Genomic DNA, 17,799 nt, shown 5'->3' with positions numbered 1-17,799 from the left:
AAATGGAGTCAGTTTTGTATATAGTCATCTCATGTTTTCTTCTGTTTGGACAACATCAACAATTTACATATTGAATCAGTAGACCAATAGCTAGTAGATCATTATCTTTCCTGAAACTCTTAACTCATAATGTACTGTAAAATGTAGCAAAATGATGTTGTTTGCCAAACGCTGGGCATGGTAATTCCAGACTAGGTCATTCTGACATATAGAGAGCATTTCTGCTGAATCTCTCTCATTCTTCACCGGTTGGCCTGGAATGCCATTCATGCTAGGCGGAGGTGAAATTCCACAGTGAATTTGCAGTATTGCTGTTTGCTTTCAGGGATCTAGAGCAGCTTCATTTTCTCATTGTGTTGAGGGAAAACAGCAAATTACAGATGTTGCTTTTTGCAGGAAATGTAAAAGCACAGTTATTTTGATAATTTCTTAATATAGTGAAGTTTAAAGGACTTCCTCTTCTCATTGTCTTCTTAAAAAGGGGAAATGTTCTTATGATAAACGAACACAAAAAGAGGGATGGATTTTTTCCAGTAAACAGGAATATGGTATTGTCCCACAACAGAACTATGTTGTTGCTGTAACATAGATGTTTTTCTAAAACACTGGCTTTTATTTCCAATATATATTTAAGGCTAATCGCTTCTTTGTTGATGAAAGCTATAATTCCATGAGGAATGAAGACAGGATAAATATCACTTGGAGCAACATAAATACCGTTCTGAGCTGACCTCAGAACATGTTTTGAGTTTTGTGCTTGGGTTGTGGCCTGGTGCATATATTGAATTCTTGGTTTATGCCACCTAGTTTACATATTTTAGATCTTTCAGTTTGAAAAATATATATGTATTTTTCCCACATCATTAGTAATTGTCTTCTTAATAAACTTTTTAATTTGGAATAATTTTTAACTTACAGAAAAACAGTAATGATAGTACAGAGAGTTTCCATATACCACCCCTCACGAAATTTCCCCTAATGTTAACATCTTACATATGTTAAGATGTTGATCAAACATGGCACATTGATCAAAACTAAAGAAATACACATTGGTTCATTACTATTAACTACAGATTTTATTCAGATTTCACTTGTTTTTCCATTAATGTCCTTTTTCTGTTCCAAGGTCCAATCTAGAATCCTACATTGCATTTACTCTGTGGCCTTTTTCTTTTTTTTTTTTTTTTTTGGTAATTTAAGTTTTTTAGAAGGTCATAGACTTAAAAGGATTTCATTTGCAAGATTGATATCTAAAGCATGTGGTACTTTCCTGACATGTTGGACTGATGAGTTTCTAAAATGTCTTTGCAGAGATTGCCTTACAGCAAGTTTCCATGTTCTTCCGATCAGAACCAAAGTGGGAGGTGGTGGAACCTTTGAAAGACATAGGTGAGAAACTGGCACATGCCTGGTCTATTAAAACAGATCACAGAACTGGACTCTTGTCATGCTTTCCTATCTGTATCCCCAGAAAGCTCTAAAATGCCAGTGATTTCTTTTTTCTCTTTGCCTTCCTGCTGCTTGAAGATGCAGTCCCTAACTTTTACACTTAATGAATCTTGTGTAAAGAGCCACCTGGAGATTAGGAGGGTGGTAATGTGTACTTTCAGAGCCATCCATCATTCTTTGTCTTTCTCACTAAAACTGAAGTTCTGTTTTCCTGTTCCTGTGAATAGTTTCTTTGTCTGCAGTTGTTTTTGGTATTGTTTGTGGGGTTTTTTGGTTTTGTTTTGTTTTTCCTAAGTACACGTCTTCCCCATATCAGCATTACCAAATGGTTAACGAGTGCCCATGTTGCTATGGATAATATTACCAAATTTAATTTTTTTAATTACTTAGTTGATGAAACGTGTATCTATTGGTATAAAAATTATTTGCTATGAATACATCTCTGCTTTTATGGCAGGTTGGAGGATAAGGAAGAAATATTTCTTGATGAAGATTAAAAATCAGCCAAAAGAACGGCTTGTGTTAAGCTGGGTAAGCTGGTTTTTTGCTTCATTCTCCTTCCGGGGATTTTAGGTGGGTTTATGAAAGCAGATATTGAAAAAAGAGAACTAAAATTGTACTATGCTTCTGAGTGATGTTGTAAAGGCCTCTTCAGTCCCACATCAAGGGAGAATCATTTTCAGTCACTTTGCGTACTCATTTGGTTATATCGATGTGATAGTATTTGATCAACTAGTGAACATCTGGAAAGAACAAGAGTTCTGGAACTCTTTAGGATTGGCAATTTTGCAATTTGTTTTAAAGAAGAAATACTTAGGCATTACTTTATATTATCTCTCACTTTGGGAGTTCTGGTGGTTCGGCTAATGGAATTTTTTTTTTTAAAGATTTTATTTATTTATTCATGAGAGATAGAGAGAGAGAGGGAGAGGCAGAGGGAAGCAGGCTCCATGCAGGGAGCCTGACGTGGGACTTGATCCCAGGTCTCCAGGATCACACCCTGGGCTGAAGGCAGTGCTAAACCGCTGAGCCACCAGGGCTGCCCTTGGCTAATGGAATTTGATAAAAGTGTAGTTTTTAGGTTTGGTTTTGTTTTGTTTTGTTTTTTAAGGTAGTTAACATACAGTGCAATATTGGTTTCTGGAGTAGCATTCAGTGAGTCATCACTCACATGCAATACCCAATGCTCATGAGAACAAGTGCCCTCCTTAATACCTATCACCAAGAGTATAGTTAAGTCCTAATATTTAAATATTTGTATTCTGTCTCTCCAGAAGAGCCTTGAGGCTGTAAGACTTAGTGTGGTTTTCATCTTTGATTTACAGTCGTGTATTTGGACAAATGAAAAACAGGGACAGACTTAGAAGGAATTTTTCTTTTGATGACTTAAGGCAGCACCCTGATATTTTCCCTCATGTTTTCAAGGCTGACCTTGGTCCCGACAAGTATCTGTCAGATAAAGATTTTCAGTGTCTAATCAAACTTCTGCCTTCCTGTTTGGTGAGTACAAGCCCTTCTATTCTTTTCCTTTTTTTTACTATTTTATTTTAAGTAATTTCTACAGGCATCAGGCTCAAACGTACAACCCCAACATCAAGAGTCACACGCTCTACAGACTGAGCCAACTGGTGCCCTGAGACCTTCTCTTAATTCTAGGTGCTAATGACAGATTCAGAGTGTTTTCTTGTTGACGACCATGGACAGAAGAGATGGAAATACTTGTAGGCTTAACAGAACGGAGACAGGTATAGTGGATGTCGGTTGACTGAAATGGCTCAGGCTATTGCCGTAGTTCAGAGGCTGTTTAAATGGCATTCATGACATCTGCACAACCCATGAAACATGATAATTTAAATGCTTATGTGTGTTGTAAGCACATAGCAGAGGAGGGAAGCACCCAAATTTCTTGGTGAAGATGTTTCTCCCAGTGGAATTGACAGATCTGTTTCTGGCCTGAGAAAACAGAACTAAGATGGATTTAGATAAGCTGGGTGAGGGAAGACGCTAGAGCCCTTTAGCTCTCTGAGTCACTCTTTTTTTTTTTTTTTTAAGATTTTATTTCTTTATTCATGTGAGAGAGACACAGAGAGAGAGGCAGAGATACAGGCAGAAGGAGAAGCAGGCTCCATGCAAGGAGCCAGATGTGGGACTTGATCCCGGGACTCCAGGATCATGCCCTGGGCCGAAGGCAGGCGCTAAACTGCTGAGCCACCCAGGAATCCCCAAGTCACTCTTCTCACAGGCTGACTCGTGGGCTTTAGGAGTGTCTGGCTTTATTTGTGCTATTATACAGTTCTGACCCAAGACCTTTAGTGGAAAGAACCACATCGGTACAGTTCAGAATATATACAGAATGTCTTCAGGAAAAGACCAATCTTATGGCCAGAAAAGTGCGTTAGTATTGATGTTCTTTATCTGTGGTCTGCATGAGGATATAGGACCCTAGAATGAGTCATTCATGAGCATAATTATGCTGACCTATCCAGTTGGGTTGGCAGGTTCATTTTTGAGGATAGAGTGTCTTGTCAAGCTAGCAAAACCAAGCTTTTAATGAGGTGTGCAGTGTAGCCAAGAAAAATGCTGTGGTCTTTGTGTGTGACTAGTTGTGTGACACAGGCTCTCAGCATGCAATTCCAGATTTCTTTTAATGGTTGTGCTTAAAATGGTTTAAAAAAAGAAAGTAGTGCAGGTAAGTGGTGCATATTAATTGTAGAAGGTTCAGAAAACACGAATAAGCAAAAATAAGAAAATAAAACTCACTTGTGATCCCAACTAACGAGGAGTATGAACCAAAATGTTCAGTTGTTGCTTTTCTAGAACTTTATATGGTTATTTTTGAAAAATTATACACATAGTGTTTTAAAACCTGATTTTTTGGTTAATGGTATGCCATGCACATCTTTTATGTTGAATAAATATAGTAACACATCATTATTACTGGCTGTATAGACTATCATTGGCTTTACTTCAGTTTATTCAACTAATCTTCCACAAGACATTTGGACCACTTCCAGTTTTTGTTCTTATTTAAAGAAAGCCACAGTGAGCAATTCAGGCTAAATATTTGTACCCCAAATTAACAAGAATTAATAAGGGGGATATTTTGAGACTATATAAATATCCTATTCTTATTAAACCCCCGCTAGTTTTAGCTTCATTGAGATTTTCCAACGCCATCATTTCTCTTATATTCATCAGTTGGCATTTTACTGTAAGGAAGGGCTTCCTGTGCTCCCCTTTGTCTATTTATATCAGTATGGAGTCAAGGATTTTTATTTCATTCATTGGGTTCCTTTTTGGGGTGATGAGGGTGTTCTAAAATTAGATTATGTGGTAGTTTGTACAGCTCTGAATATACTGAAAAACACTGAATTGTACACTATAAATAGGTGAATTATAATGGCATATGAATTATATTTCAATAAAGCTGTTACAATAGCAATAACAGTCATTTTGATGCGATGGTCAGAAAAAACTTCATGATCAAAGACTATATTTTCTTGGGCACATCTTTCCATCCCACAACCCACTCAACCCTGCCCTCCCAAATCTTTGCACAGCTCAGCTCCTATGGGTTTAAATTTTAATGGTGCTCCCTTGAGCTAATGGACATCGTAATACCTGTCTGAAGCCAGTTGGTTCATGTAACCAGAATTCCATGTCATACCGGGACTTTCCTTTCAGTCATTAATTTGTCTTACTCTCCACCCCCACTTGATTGACATCAATGTCCCCATCTCAGGAAGATACTGTGAATCATCATACTGTACACTCCAAAAGAAGAATGGGAAGATTCATGCCAGCTGCCTTGGAAGAAGGCCAAGATGCCAAAAGATGCTGCTTCTGCTTATTTTCTGGCTTTTACACTCCTTGGCTTAACACCAAACAGCAGTGTGAAATGTTAGGCAACACTGTGAATGAAGACACATTTATCCTGGTCTTCACCTGGCTGTTCTATTTTGGCTGTATTCTTTTTTTTTTTTTTTTTTTTTTGGCTGTATTCTTTACCAATTTACAGAAGCAGAACATTTAAACCATTATCCCCCAAACTCAGACATTCCCTTTTTTTAAAAATTTTATTTTAAAATATTTATTTATTTATTTATTTATTTATTTATTTATTGGGTATTAAACTGTTTTAATAGTAATTTGTCATTGTAATTTTTGACATAAATGAATGCACAATTTATTCTGAATGTTTTCCAGTAGTGTTTGTTCCAAATAGGAATATTACAGTAAAGGGGGAAGAAAAAAAGATCATTTAGTATTATAAAGATTCATGTTTAAAGGCAACTTTATAGAGTCCAGTGACCTCTTTAAGGTACCTGAAATATAAACTACAATCATGAAGGCATGAGAGTCATGAGAGACACAGAAGGAGAGAGAGGCAGAGACACAGGCAGAGGGAGAAGCAGGCTCCATGCAGGGAGCCTGACGTGGGACTCGATCCCGGGTCTCCAGGATCATGCCCTAGGCTGAAGGTGGCGCTAAACCGCTGAGCCATTGGGGCTCCCCAGACTTTCCCTTTCTTCTACACTTTTGCCTGAGCTATGAAAATGTGCAGACCCAGGCAGATACGTTCATGCCTAGAGCTCACTGGGCCGGTTATGCATGTCCCTTTGTCGGTATAGTTTATGTCCTTTTTCTCGTCTAAAGAACGGGGTGCTAGTTGATCATCTGATAAGAAAATGCCACATGTTCAGGAAACATCCTCACATTTTTGCACAACTAAACTACTGAGGTGGTACTTAACTCTATGTTATCAGATTCTTGATGTCAAAGGACCTAGATGCTGATGCAAATAAATGTGAATTTGTTTTGTTTTGGCAGCACCCTTATATCTATCGAGTTACCTTTGCCACAGCTAACGAATCCTCAGCATTGCTTATTAGGATGTTTAATGAAAAAGGAACTTTGAAGGACCTGATCTACAAGGTACTTGTGGTGCAAGTTCATGGTCATAAAGAAGTTCTTGAGTCCCTTGAGAACTTGTTACAGATACTTGATCCCTAAGGTTTTAGAAGCCCTGAAGGTTTTATTTTAATTTGATTTGAAGTTTATTTTGATTTGACTTGATTTTTTAAAAGATTTTATTTATTCATGAGAGACACAGGCAGAGATATAAGCCAGAGATAAAAGCAAAAGGAGAAGCCGGCTCCCACAGGGAGCCTGATGCTGAGCTTAATCCCTAGGACCTCGGGATCACAACCTGAGCCAAAGGCAGATGCTTAATCACTGAACCACCCAGGTGCTCCTTATTTTGATTTTAACAATAAAACTACCCAGTCTGGTTAAAGAGCATTCCTTTCCCCAAATGAAAGAAGGTTGAACAGATAATGATTAGGTCCATTATGTTGTAGGCTGCTCTCTAGGTCAGTTTTAAGGTTTGTGTCTTTCACTTAGCAATGTAATACTGACCTATCTCAGTAAAGTTGGAAACAAGACTTTGGGGTCTGCTCAGGCCAAGTCCAGGCCCATCTTCACTAGACCAGAGAAGGGATGGAACTCAAGTCAGCCTCTTTCTATCAACAATATAGACTTATATTTAAAAAACCCACATCCTGCGAGCTGACCTCATCTGGCACCCCCAACTGCTTAGAGTCTTGCTTGTTCCAGGAGGCTACATGCAGAATTCAAACTCTCTGCTGTTCTCATATGCTCTTTGTACTTTTCCAAAGGCAAAACCAAAAGACCCGTTCCTCAAGAAGTATGGCAACCCTAAGAAGATTCAGGGCCTTGAACTCCAGCAAATAAAAACATATGGGCGGCAAATATTAGAGGTAAGAGGTGTTTAATATTTGCTTAGGTTGCATTGGAATTTCACCCAGATTACAGTCTTTTGGGAAAGTTCTTAGGTATAAATCCAAAATAGTTTAAGTTGCCAGATCACTTATAAACTGATGGCATTGTCCTATTTTATCCCAAAAATCAAATATGTGAGACTAAGACATCTAATTTAGATCTAGAAAATTCTGAAAGCTTAGCTATTGGAGTTTAGTGTCTGATCTTTAAGAACTTTAGCATGCAAATACCAGCTTGTGTTATGTTCGGTTGATCTTTATCTTTGTGCCAAGATCGTTGGTTTTGTTATATTAATACATAACCATATGGCTTCTTTGCAGAAGTGTAACTAGCATGAAAAGTCTTTCCCATATCACTCTCTAGAGCAGTGTCCTCCAGGCTTCTTGGATTGTGTGATCCTATCAGTGAAAACAATTTAAGCCTCACCCCCCCACCCAATGTTTCATATATATAACTATTATATGCATACACTACTATTAATATCTGTTGTACATTATAAGTTAAGTTAGGAAAGAAGGGGATTTTTTTTTTTTCTTAAAGTAGGCTCCACACTGGGTGGAGGGGGGCTTCAACTCATGACCCTGAGATCAAGGCCCAAGCTGAGATCAAGAGCCAGATGCTTAACTGACTGAGCCACCCAGGAGCCCTGGAAAGAAGGAGATTAAAAACAAACAAAAAAGAAAGAGAAGTCATATTTTCTTCTAGTCCTCAGTAGTTTGTCCCAGGTACCCACTTTGACTAGCACTACTCTAGTTCACGAGGTCATTCTGGGTATATCTTCTTACTGGGTGAACCACTGTTTATTAAATGGCAGCCGAAAAAGTTTGCTTCTTTCTGTGGGAGCCTGTCATGTGTTCCTATTAATAAACAGCCCAACACACTCTGGGAAGAGATTGGCCTAGAGATGTTTTTAGCTCAGTCTCTTTTCCTGAACAATTGGCCAATGCCCTGACATGATAGCTTTACTCATCTGTGCAGGAGGATCAAGACTTTGGCCTGAAAAGAGCTGGCCTGTTGAGATCAGAAAATGCTTGAAGTAGAGCTTTTTGGCATCAAAGCTGTTAACCCCAAGCAGATGTAGGCTGCTCCTCTGTTCTTTGGAAATGAGGTAGCTTGGCGTTGGATCGCACAGCTGGAAAGCATTCAGCATCACCCCCTTTTCCAAAGAAATGGATGGAGGTGGCATTTTTCTTTAGGAATGTCCTCAGTGACCTGTTTGGTTTTGTTTCAAAATACATTGACTTAAAAAACAAAGTTTACCCTGTCTCATAGCTGAATGAGTTGGGGGACGGGAATGTAACCAAACATATATATATATTTTAACAGGTATTAAAGTTTCTACATGACAAGGGATTCCCTTATGGGCATCTTCACGCCTCCAATGTGATGCTAGATGGTGACACTTGCCGGCTGCTAGACCTTGAGAATTCCTTATTGGGTCTTCCTTCCTTCTACCGATCCTGTTTTTCACAATTCAGGAAAATCAATGTAAGTTGCTAAAAGTAATGAAACTGCATGTTCATTTTTAATTATAAATCATCCCTGTGATCTGCCCATGGAAGAAATATGCACTAAGCAGTGAAAGGTACAGGCAGGGTAGGCCATGCCTCTTGGCTCTGCTTTCCCACAGAGCATTACTCCTTTTTTTAAAAAAATTAAATTAAATTAAATTAAATTTATTTATTTTATTTTATTTTATTTTATTTTATTTTATTTTATTTTATTTTATTTTATCTTATTTTATTATTTGAGAGAGTGTGCAAGAGAGAGCACAAGCAGGGGGAACAGCAGAGGGAGAGGGAGAAGCAGGCTCCCCCATCAAGCAGGCAGCCTGAGGCAGGGCTCGATCCCAGTACCCTGGGATCATGACATGAGTCGAAGGCAGAGATGCCTACCTGGCTGAGCCACCCAGGCACCTCCCATCACTCTGTCTTTAGGAGCCTTGTTGAAATGGTAGATGGGACACGGAGGGACATAGAATCACTGACTGGAAAACAATGGAGAGTAGGACCAAGACTGTGGGTCAGAGCAATGCCTTGTGAGCTTTTGCAAAAGGCCTTGGAGTTGTGTTTTCACTACCAGTTACAAAGCCAAACTGAAAGAAAACCATGTTGCTGCTTTCTTGTCTCCACAGACATTGGAAAGCGTGGACGTCCATTGCTTTGGCCACTTACTGTATGAGATGACTTATGGACGGCCGCCAGACTCAGTGCCTGTAGACTCCTTCCCTCCTGCACCGTCTATGGCTGTGGGTCAGTATAGGTTTTGGAGGAGTCTTCTGGGCCCTGGTAGTCTACAGAGCTACTCATCCCCTCCAGAGTCCAGGAAGGACCCAGAGGAAGTTGCCATGCTCCCATAACGAGCTGAATCAATTTAAAAGTAAACCATGTCGAAGCAATTTATTTAAATTCACTTCACTAAAAATTCAGATGGCTTGTCCATTTGTCAGGCTATCTGAAACCTCAGGAGACATTTTGTAACTGCATTCGAATTTCAGAAGGAGGAGGTTATAAAGAGAAGTCTGGCCAGACTGAGTCTGATATAGAAGCAGAAGCCAGGAACAGGCAAATTGAAGCCAGCCTTTCAACTCAGGCAGGTGTCAGGAGCTAGACCAATGCTGGAGTGGGACCTGCAAGGAATAAGAGCCATGGGCCAGACATCTGGTAGATAAAAGCCTAGTAGGACGAGAGTGAGGAAGGGTAGGCAGGAATCATAGACACCTGGCCAGTGGGATCCAGGAGTTCTTAGGGGATTGAGGAGGGCCAATGGACAGGTAGGAGACACGTTGGGGAGAGACATGTAAGAGCTGATGCAGACTCTTCCAGGGATCCTTCCATTGCCCACCCATACCAGCTCAGAGCTCACTTCTAGGGCACCGAGAGGGGAGGGCAGGGTAGATCTTAGACCTCCAAGCCTTTGAGATATGCAAGCTAACTCTCCACCAAGTGCTGGGTTTGTGTCAAATGAGGTGCTTCAAGAGTACAGGCCCTGAGACTACTTTGTGTTAAGTTTGAAGAGCTGAAACTGAGCAGTGACCTGTGCATAGAAAAATCCGGCTGCTTCTGTTTATATTATCCAAGGTGCTGGATGACGTGATATCAACAATTGGCATTTTGTGTACTGGTTTTGATTAAAAGCAAGCAAGCAGCAAAATGTCTTTCAAGTTTGGGATTTTCTGTGCAGTGTTTACTTCTCTTTTAAGAGAGCAAACACTTTTATGAATGATATCTGGAATCCTTCCTCCAATTATCTTTGAAATATATTTAGCTTTCTGTCAGCATGTGGTTTCTGAACCATTTATTTTGAGTCATCGGTAACATGGTATTGCCAACATTCCCCTTCCCCACGTATGCCATCTGTCTGTGCGTGAAGAGTTTTGACACCGTCCTGATAAGCCTGCAGACAGTTGTGGCAAAGTGGTGTCAAACTTTTCATCACCAAGTGGATTTGCCAGCATGTTCTGTGGAACTAAAATGTGTATCTGTTCATTTCAAGTGGCCGTGTTGGAGTCTACGCTGTCTTGTGAAGCCTGTAAAAATGGCATGCCTACCGTCTCCCGGCTCTTACAGATGCCGTAAGTCAATCATACGCCTTGGGTGTAATCTTCATAACCGTGTAGAACGCTGGACCAGGTGCCTAGTGCCACAGTAAGGACTCAGGTGTGGTCCTTGCAGAGTTGAAGTGACCTGCTTGCTGTTGGTCACTTGCAGCATGATGTCATGACCTCTCCTTGTAACTTCCCTACCATAGTGTGACTGCTCTCCCTTGGTGTTCACATCTTCATGTATGTCTCTCCCTGTCGATGCTAGCATCATGTGTATGTACGTGTGGCCTCCCCACCCCCGCCTCTGCTCCCGCTTAAGACATGCTGACGGAGGGCCTGCTCAAGCTTCATGGCCCTGTTTCAGTGCCCCAGATGGCCCTCAGCCATGGCTGGTTCTGCCGTCTAGGAGGAGCACAACATGTTTCTGACCCCCCCATGCACTCGTTTGTTCCTTTGCTCCCTGGGTAACATTTATTAAACATCTAACATGTACCAGGCATTGTGTGAAGGGCTTGGAGCTCAGAAGACATTCTCCCTTCAACTGGGTTATGCCTAGTTCAAGACCATTGAAATAGTGCCACAGGGCCTTGCCTCTGGGTATGTGTCCTTCCCATCCCTGGAGAGGGTAGCAGGGTGGTTAAGAAGGGTGCATCTGAGGTTAGACAGACCTGGGGGTGGATCCAGCCTAACTGCTTCTACCTGGGTGACCTTGGGCAAGGTTCCTGCATTTGGAAGCTGAGGCTTCTTGTCAGTGGAATGGTGATAATAAGAGGCCCCATCTGAGAGGGTTCTTGGGCAGATGGAATAAGATGATTCTGGTGAAGTGCCAGGTACTTAAGAGCTTACTGAATGTTAGCTTTGATGAAGATGAATTCAGCTTACAGTTTGGGAGCACCACGTGCCATGCAGCGTACCTAGTGCATTGTCTGGACCAGCTTGTTGTATAACAGGTGTACTTAGAGGAGACAGTAATGTGGGAAAACAGAGCAGGGCTTAGCTTTAAGTGCATATGGCCAGAGCTCAGAGGACGTCTATGTGTTTAGAGAGGGTCTGCTCGAGCCCGGGCACTGCTCTAGCCCTGAAGAAGCCCTGCCTAACTCCTCTAGCCCCTGCCCTGTGGATGTGGCATTTAAAAGTTACACTGACACTGGTACGCCCCTCTCCCCAGCGGCCACCATTAACAACAGTGTGACTATGAAAAGGTAGATCCCGTTAGGGCAATGAAACAATTTTCACACAAGCTTTTAGAAGAAAATGGATTTGTAGTCAGGGAACAGCGCGGATCCACACTGATTTACTCGGGTTTGCATTTGCACCACCCTGCTCTCCCCCCTCCCCCCCATTCTCCTCCCAGTCTTTCAGGTATAAAATAAAACCACATTGTTTTTTCCTCACCTTCTTAAGTCTTTCTACCCTGTGGCCTTCAGCCTTGAGAAGAACACTTGATGTTCAGTTAAAACATGTTTTCTGGAAGTAAATGGGTCTGTGGCCTTGACAAGGAGAGTTCTGTCACCACCTTGAGAGAACAAGGGAACCCAGGGAACACTGTGGGGGAGAGTTAACTATGTCATTTCTACTTGTGATGCATTTCCTGTTTTTTAAAAAGGAGGATTCCTCAAGCAAGACTCCCATATAGCCATGTGGGCATGGCCCAAGCAACCATTTAAATTCTCCAAACTGTCTCAGCCAAAGTAGTTCAGAATTCCTCATGCTGTTGTTCTTAGTAATGTGACTTGTGAAGAGACAATTGATATACTCTAAAAGCTGCTTTTTTTTAGAAGAGAATATAAGAAACACTTCTTAGAAGAAAATTATTTTCTTGTAGATTCCAATCAGAACAGTTTCTTTCTACTTACACATTTTATTTTACTGAGTTCTAGAATAAATTTTTAAGATTTATTTCTTTATTTTAGAGAGAGCAGGGGGAGTAGCAGAAGGTGAGAGAGAGACAGAGAGAGACAGAGAATCTTAAGCTGACTGACTCCGAACTGAGCATGGAGTCCAATATGGGGCTTAATCTCACAGCCCTGAGATCATGACCGGAGCTGAAACCAAGCAGTGGGCGCTCCACTAACTGAGCCACCCAGGTGCCTCTAGAGTAGATTTTACCCTCTTCTGGGGTTTAAAAAAGGAGAAATTGATTACCCTGTTTAGAAGTATCTACCGCATATATTATTTGCAGTATAATAAATATAACAATGTGATAAAATAATAATATAATAATTTGCAAAACTGATTTTTTAAAAGTGTTGATTACTTTACTATATAGCAGGAGAGGACTGTTGCCCTGAAGTGTGGGGAATGACCTTCAGGCCTGGCCCAGTCTCTCCCTGGTAGTGCCTCTGATACTGGAGGTATAGGGAGGAGGGTCATAGGTTTATCTGAGTTCACATAGGGTGGCCTATAAACTTCTGAGTTTGTCGATAAGCCTGAAACAGTGGACTGGGCCAGGGCTGGGGAATGTGAGAGCCTCATGGGGTAAAGATATCTCATTCTGTTTTGATCCTGTTCTGAGAAGACAACTGGCTTAAGAAAGATTTTGTTTCTTTTCTTAACAGATTATTCAGTGATGTTTTACTAACCACTTCTGAAAAGCCACAGTTTAAGGTAAAGCAAATCATATCATTTTTTCGGTTTGTGACATAGATAAGTTGATTTTTAAACTTAGTGCTTAAAAAAAAATTATTGAGGTAGAACTGACATACAGCATTATATCAGTTTCAGGTGTACAACATAATGATTTCTGTATTTGTGTACATTGTGAAATGATCACCGCAATAAGTCTAGTTAATGTCTATCACTATATATAGTTATAATTCTTTTCTTCTTGTGAGAACTTTTAAGATTTAACTTTCTTTGCAACTTTCAAGTATAAAATACAGTATATTAATAATAGTCACTATGCTGTACATTATATACCTGTGACTTACTTATTTTGGAACTAGAAGTTTGTACCTTTTGTCCCCTTCATCCATTTCATCTGCTCTCCTCCTCCCCTCCCCCATCCTGGCAACCACCATTCTGTTCTCTGTGAACAATCTGTTTTCTATGAGTTTGGATTTTGTTTTGTTTTGTTTTGTTTTTAGATCCTACATGTAAGTGAGATCATATGGTATTTGTCTTTCTCTGACTTATTTCACTTAGCATAATGCCCCCAAGCTCCATTCATGTTGTTGCAAATGGAAGGATTTCCTTTTTTATGGCTGAGTAATATACCATCCTATATACCCACATTTTCTTTATCCATTCATCCATTGACAGACACTTCGATTGTTTCCATGTCTTGGCTATTCTAAATAATGCTGCAATGAACACAGGAGTGTCTATCTTTTTGGGTTTTGTTGTTGTTGTTGTTGTTTTATTTTTATTTTTTTATTTTTTTAAATTTTTTTTTAGTGTCTTTTTGAATTAGAGTTTTCTTTTTTTTTTTTTTTTTTAAAGATTTTATTTATTTATTCATGAGAGACATAGAGAGAGAGAGAGGCAGAGACACAGGCAGAGGGAGAAGCAGACTCCATGCAGGGAGCCCAATGTGGGACTCGATCCTGGGACCCCAGCATGCCCTGGGCCGAAGGCACATGCTCAACCACTGAGCCACCCAGGGATCCCCTAGAGTTTTCATTTCCATATGGTAGTTCTGTTTTTAATTTTTTGAGGACCCTCCATACTATTTTCCTAATTTACATCTCCATCAGTAGTGTAAAGTTTTCTCTTTTTTTTCCACATCCTTGCCAACTGTTATTTCTTGTTTTTTTGATACTAGCCATTGTAACAGATGTGAGGTGATATATCTTGTGGTTTTGATTTGAATTTCCCTCATGATTAGTGATGTTGAGCACCTTCTCATTACCTGGCCATCTGTATGTCAAGATGTCAAATTAGTGCTTTTTTTTTTAATCAAACAAGGGAAGTTACGGTATTTTTTTAAATTTATGTACAGATTCTCCACTGAGCAGAAAGCCCAATGCCAGGCTCAACATCAGTACCTACCTGAGCCAAAGGCAGAAATGCTCAACCGACTGAGCCACTGAGGCACCCCAATTTGATATTTTTTAGATATTATGAAGTGACCCCCACGATAAATCTAGTTACCATCACCACCAGTTAAAATATTATTGAGGGCAGCCCGGGTGGCTCCGCGGTTTAGCGCCGCCTTCAGCCCAGGGTGCAATCCTGGAGACCTGGGATTGAGTCCCACGTCAGGCTCCCTGCATGGAGCCTGCTTCTCCCTCTGCCTGTGTCTCTGCCTCTCTCTCTCTCTCTGTGTCTCTCATGAATAAATAAATAAATAAATCTTTAAAAAAATATTATTGACTGTATTCTCTATGCTGCAATAAACATGGCTTATTCATTTTATAACTGGAAGTTTAGGTACAATATTTGTAATATTGAAAATCTGAATGTTCTGCAATTAGGGAATAGCTTAATAATTCATGTTACATCTGTTTGATAAAATGCTTTTTATCTAATAAAAGTAAAGTTTATAAAGATTATATAGTAGCATGGAAAACGATTATTTGGGCTAAGGGAGAAAAAGAAACAGGATATAAAATACAATGTGTAAAAAGAATACCTGTGACTAGCAGAAAAGCAAGAAGGACATATCCTGGGAAATAAAAGTGTTGTATGGTATGGAAAGAGCAGGGACTTTGGAACCAAAAAAAAAGAAGCCCAGAATTATGCTTTGCTTTTATTAATACCAATTGTATATCTATAAGGCTGGTTTTCTCAGACATGACATTTGACATTTTGGTTTTTTTGTTTGTTTGTTTGTTTGTTTTTAAAGATTTTATTTATTTATTCATGAGAGACACAGGCAGAGGGAGAAGCGAGCTCCATGCAGGGAGCCCGATGCAGGAACTCAATCCCGGGACTGCGGGATCACACCCTGAGCCAAAGGCAGACGTCAGCCAACCACCCAGGCATCCTGACATTTGACATTTTGGATCAGAATGCTGTTTGTTGTGGGGGCTGTCCTGTGCATTTTTTTTTTTTTAAGGTTTTATTTATTCATGAGAGACAGAGAGAGCGCGAGACAGGCACAGGCAGAGGGAGAAGCAGGCTCCCTGCAAGGAGCCTGATGTAGGACTTGATCCCGGGGCTCCAGGACCACGGCCTGGGCCGAAGGCAGGCGCTAAACCCACTGAGCCACTCAGGGATCCCCAATGTCCTGTGCATTTTGGAGGTTACGCAACATCCCTGGCCTGTACCCACTAGATGCGAGCAGTACTTCCACCCCACACATTTTGACAGCAAAAAATGTTTCCAAAAATTGCCAAATGTTCCTTAGAGAAAGAAGGGGGCAAAACCACCCCCATTTGAGATCCACCCATTTATGGGCCTAATCTTTGAGTTGATGTTTACTCAGTGTGTACAGTTGATGAGTAACACCTGTTTATTGTCCTTGGTCAACTGAGATCCTGGTACAGGGCCTGGCTTTCCTCAAGGCTTGAGGTGAATTTTGTTCTGGGTAGTGAATAAAGAGTGGTTCTTTCCCAGCTCCATATTCCTAAAAGAACACATAATAGTATTATGATGAAATTCAGTTTAGGAAAAACAAAAACAAGGTAGGGTCAGAAGATTGTACAGAGGAGGAAGACGCTTTCCTCTGTCCTGTTTTGCCAGTCATAGTTCTGACAAAAATAGCTTGTTTGGATCTGAAGTAGGAAAGAAAAACATTTAAATCCATCTCTTCTTCACTGAAACCCCTCAGGAAATATATTCAGCCTAGTAAATAAATATGCTCTCCTCAACCCTGAAAGTCCAGCCCAAGAATTATTATTAGACCTTGTTCTTTCTCCAAATCAGAGAGTCTGTGTAACAGTGACAACTTGATTTTAAAAACCAAGGTTAATTTCTTGTGTATGCACCTTTTTCTGGAAAGACATACAAGAAACTGGTGACAGTGGTTGCTTCCATGAAGGAGAACTAGTTGGCAGACTTTTTACTCTGTATGTACCCTTTCATATCTTTGGGTTTTGAACCATATTACCTACTCAAAAGGTTTTTAGTTTTTTCTTTTTAATATTTTATTTATTTATTCATGAGAGACAGGGAGAGAGAGAAAGAGAGGCAGAGACAGAGGGAGAAGCAGGCTTCCCCATGGCACAGGAGCCCAATGTGGGACTCAGTCCCAGGACCCTGGGATCATGACCTGAGCCAAAGGCAGATGCTTAACTGACTGAGCCACCTAGGTGCCCCTAGATGTTTTTTTTTTTTTTTTAAAGATTTTATTTATTTAATAGAGAGAGTGCACAAGCAGGGTTAAGGGGCAGAGGGAGAAGCAGGTTCCACACTGAGCAGAGAGCCTGACGTGGAGCTCAACCCCAGGACTCTGAGATCATGACTTAAGCCGAAGGCAGTTGCTTAACCAACTGAGCTATCCAGGCACCCCACCTACTTGAAAGTTTTTAAATTTAAATTTTTAAAAAAATATTTTATTTATTTATTCATGAGAGACACGGAGAGACAGAGAAGCAGAGACACAGGTAGAGGGAGAAGCAGGCTCCATGCAGGGAGCCCAATGTGGGACTCGATCCCAAGGCTCCAGGATCACGCCCTGGGCTGAAGGCAGCGCTAAACCGCTGAGCCACCCAGCCTGCCCTAAATTTAAATTTTTAAAAGGATAATAGAGACAGAGACAGAAAGTTCAACATGATCCAGGTATCTCTTTCCCAGGCTTGAGCATCGTGTGGCTTGAGAAACTAAGAAATTAAGAAATAACAGACTCAGGGGACGCCTGGGTGGCTCAGCAGTTGAGCATTTGCCTTCGGCTCAGGGCGTGATCCCGGAGTCCTGGGATCGAGCCCCATATCGGGCTCCCTGCGTGGAGCCTGCTTCTCCCTCTACCTGTGTCTCTGCCTCCCTCTCTCTCTCTCTGTGTCTCTCATGAATAAATAAATAAAATCTTAAAAAGAAAGAAATGACAGACTCATAAGCATACCAGACAGGTACCAGGCTATTGTTAAGAGTATCTAATGGCAGGGCGTGCCTCAGTGTCTCAG

General features: G+C 40.7%; 1 protein-coding gene across 18 annotated transcripts in view; it reads left to right on the top strand.

The window, feature by feature from the left end:
- The window catches only part of PXK (PX domain containing serine/threonine kinase like), a 79,098-nt gene that overhangs the window by 43,015 nt on the left and 18,284 nt on the right, over window positions 1–17,799 (top strand). For all 18 annotated transcript variants that reach the window (XM_072720592.1, XM_072720607.1, XM_072720603.1 and 15 more), the window contains exons 5-13: window positions 1,312–1,389; window positions 1,907–1,980; window positions 2,875–2,949; window positions 6,280–6,384; window positions 7,128–7,229; window positions 8,578–8,739; window positions 9,386–9,503; window positions 10,747–10,825; window positions 13,354–13,402. In XM_072720592.1, the coding sequence (XP_072576693.1) occupies window positions 1,312–1,389; window positions 1,907–1,980; window positions 2,875–2,949; window positions 6,280–6,384; window positions 7,128–7,229; window positions 8,578–8,739; window positions 9,386–9,503; window positions 10,747–10,825; window positions 13,354–13,402 (842 nt within the window). The remainder of the gene's footprint in view (window positions 1–1,311; window positions 1,390–1,906; window positions 1,981–2,874; window positions 2,950–6,279; window positions 6,385–7,127; window positions 7,230–8,577; window positions 8,740–9,385; window positions 9,504–10,746; window positions 10,826–13,353; window positions 13,403–17,799) is intronic.

This window comes from Vulpes vulpes, chromosome 9 (genome assembly GCF_048418805.1).
Source record: "Vulpes vulpes isolate BD-2025 chromosome 9, VulVul3, whole genome shotgun sequence".
Taxonomy (NCBI): Eukaryota; Metazoa; Chordata; class Mammalia; order Carnivora; family Canidae; genus Vulpes; species Vulpes vulpes.
This window is presented reverse-complemented; position numbering and strand designations above follow the sequence as displayed.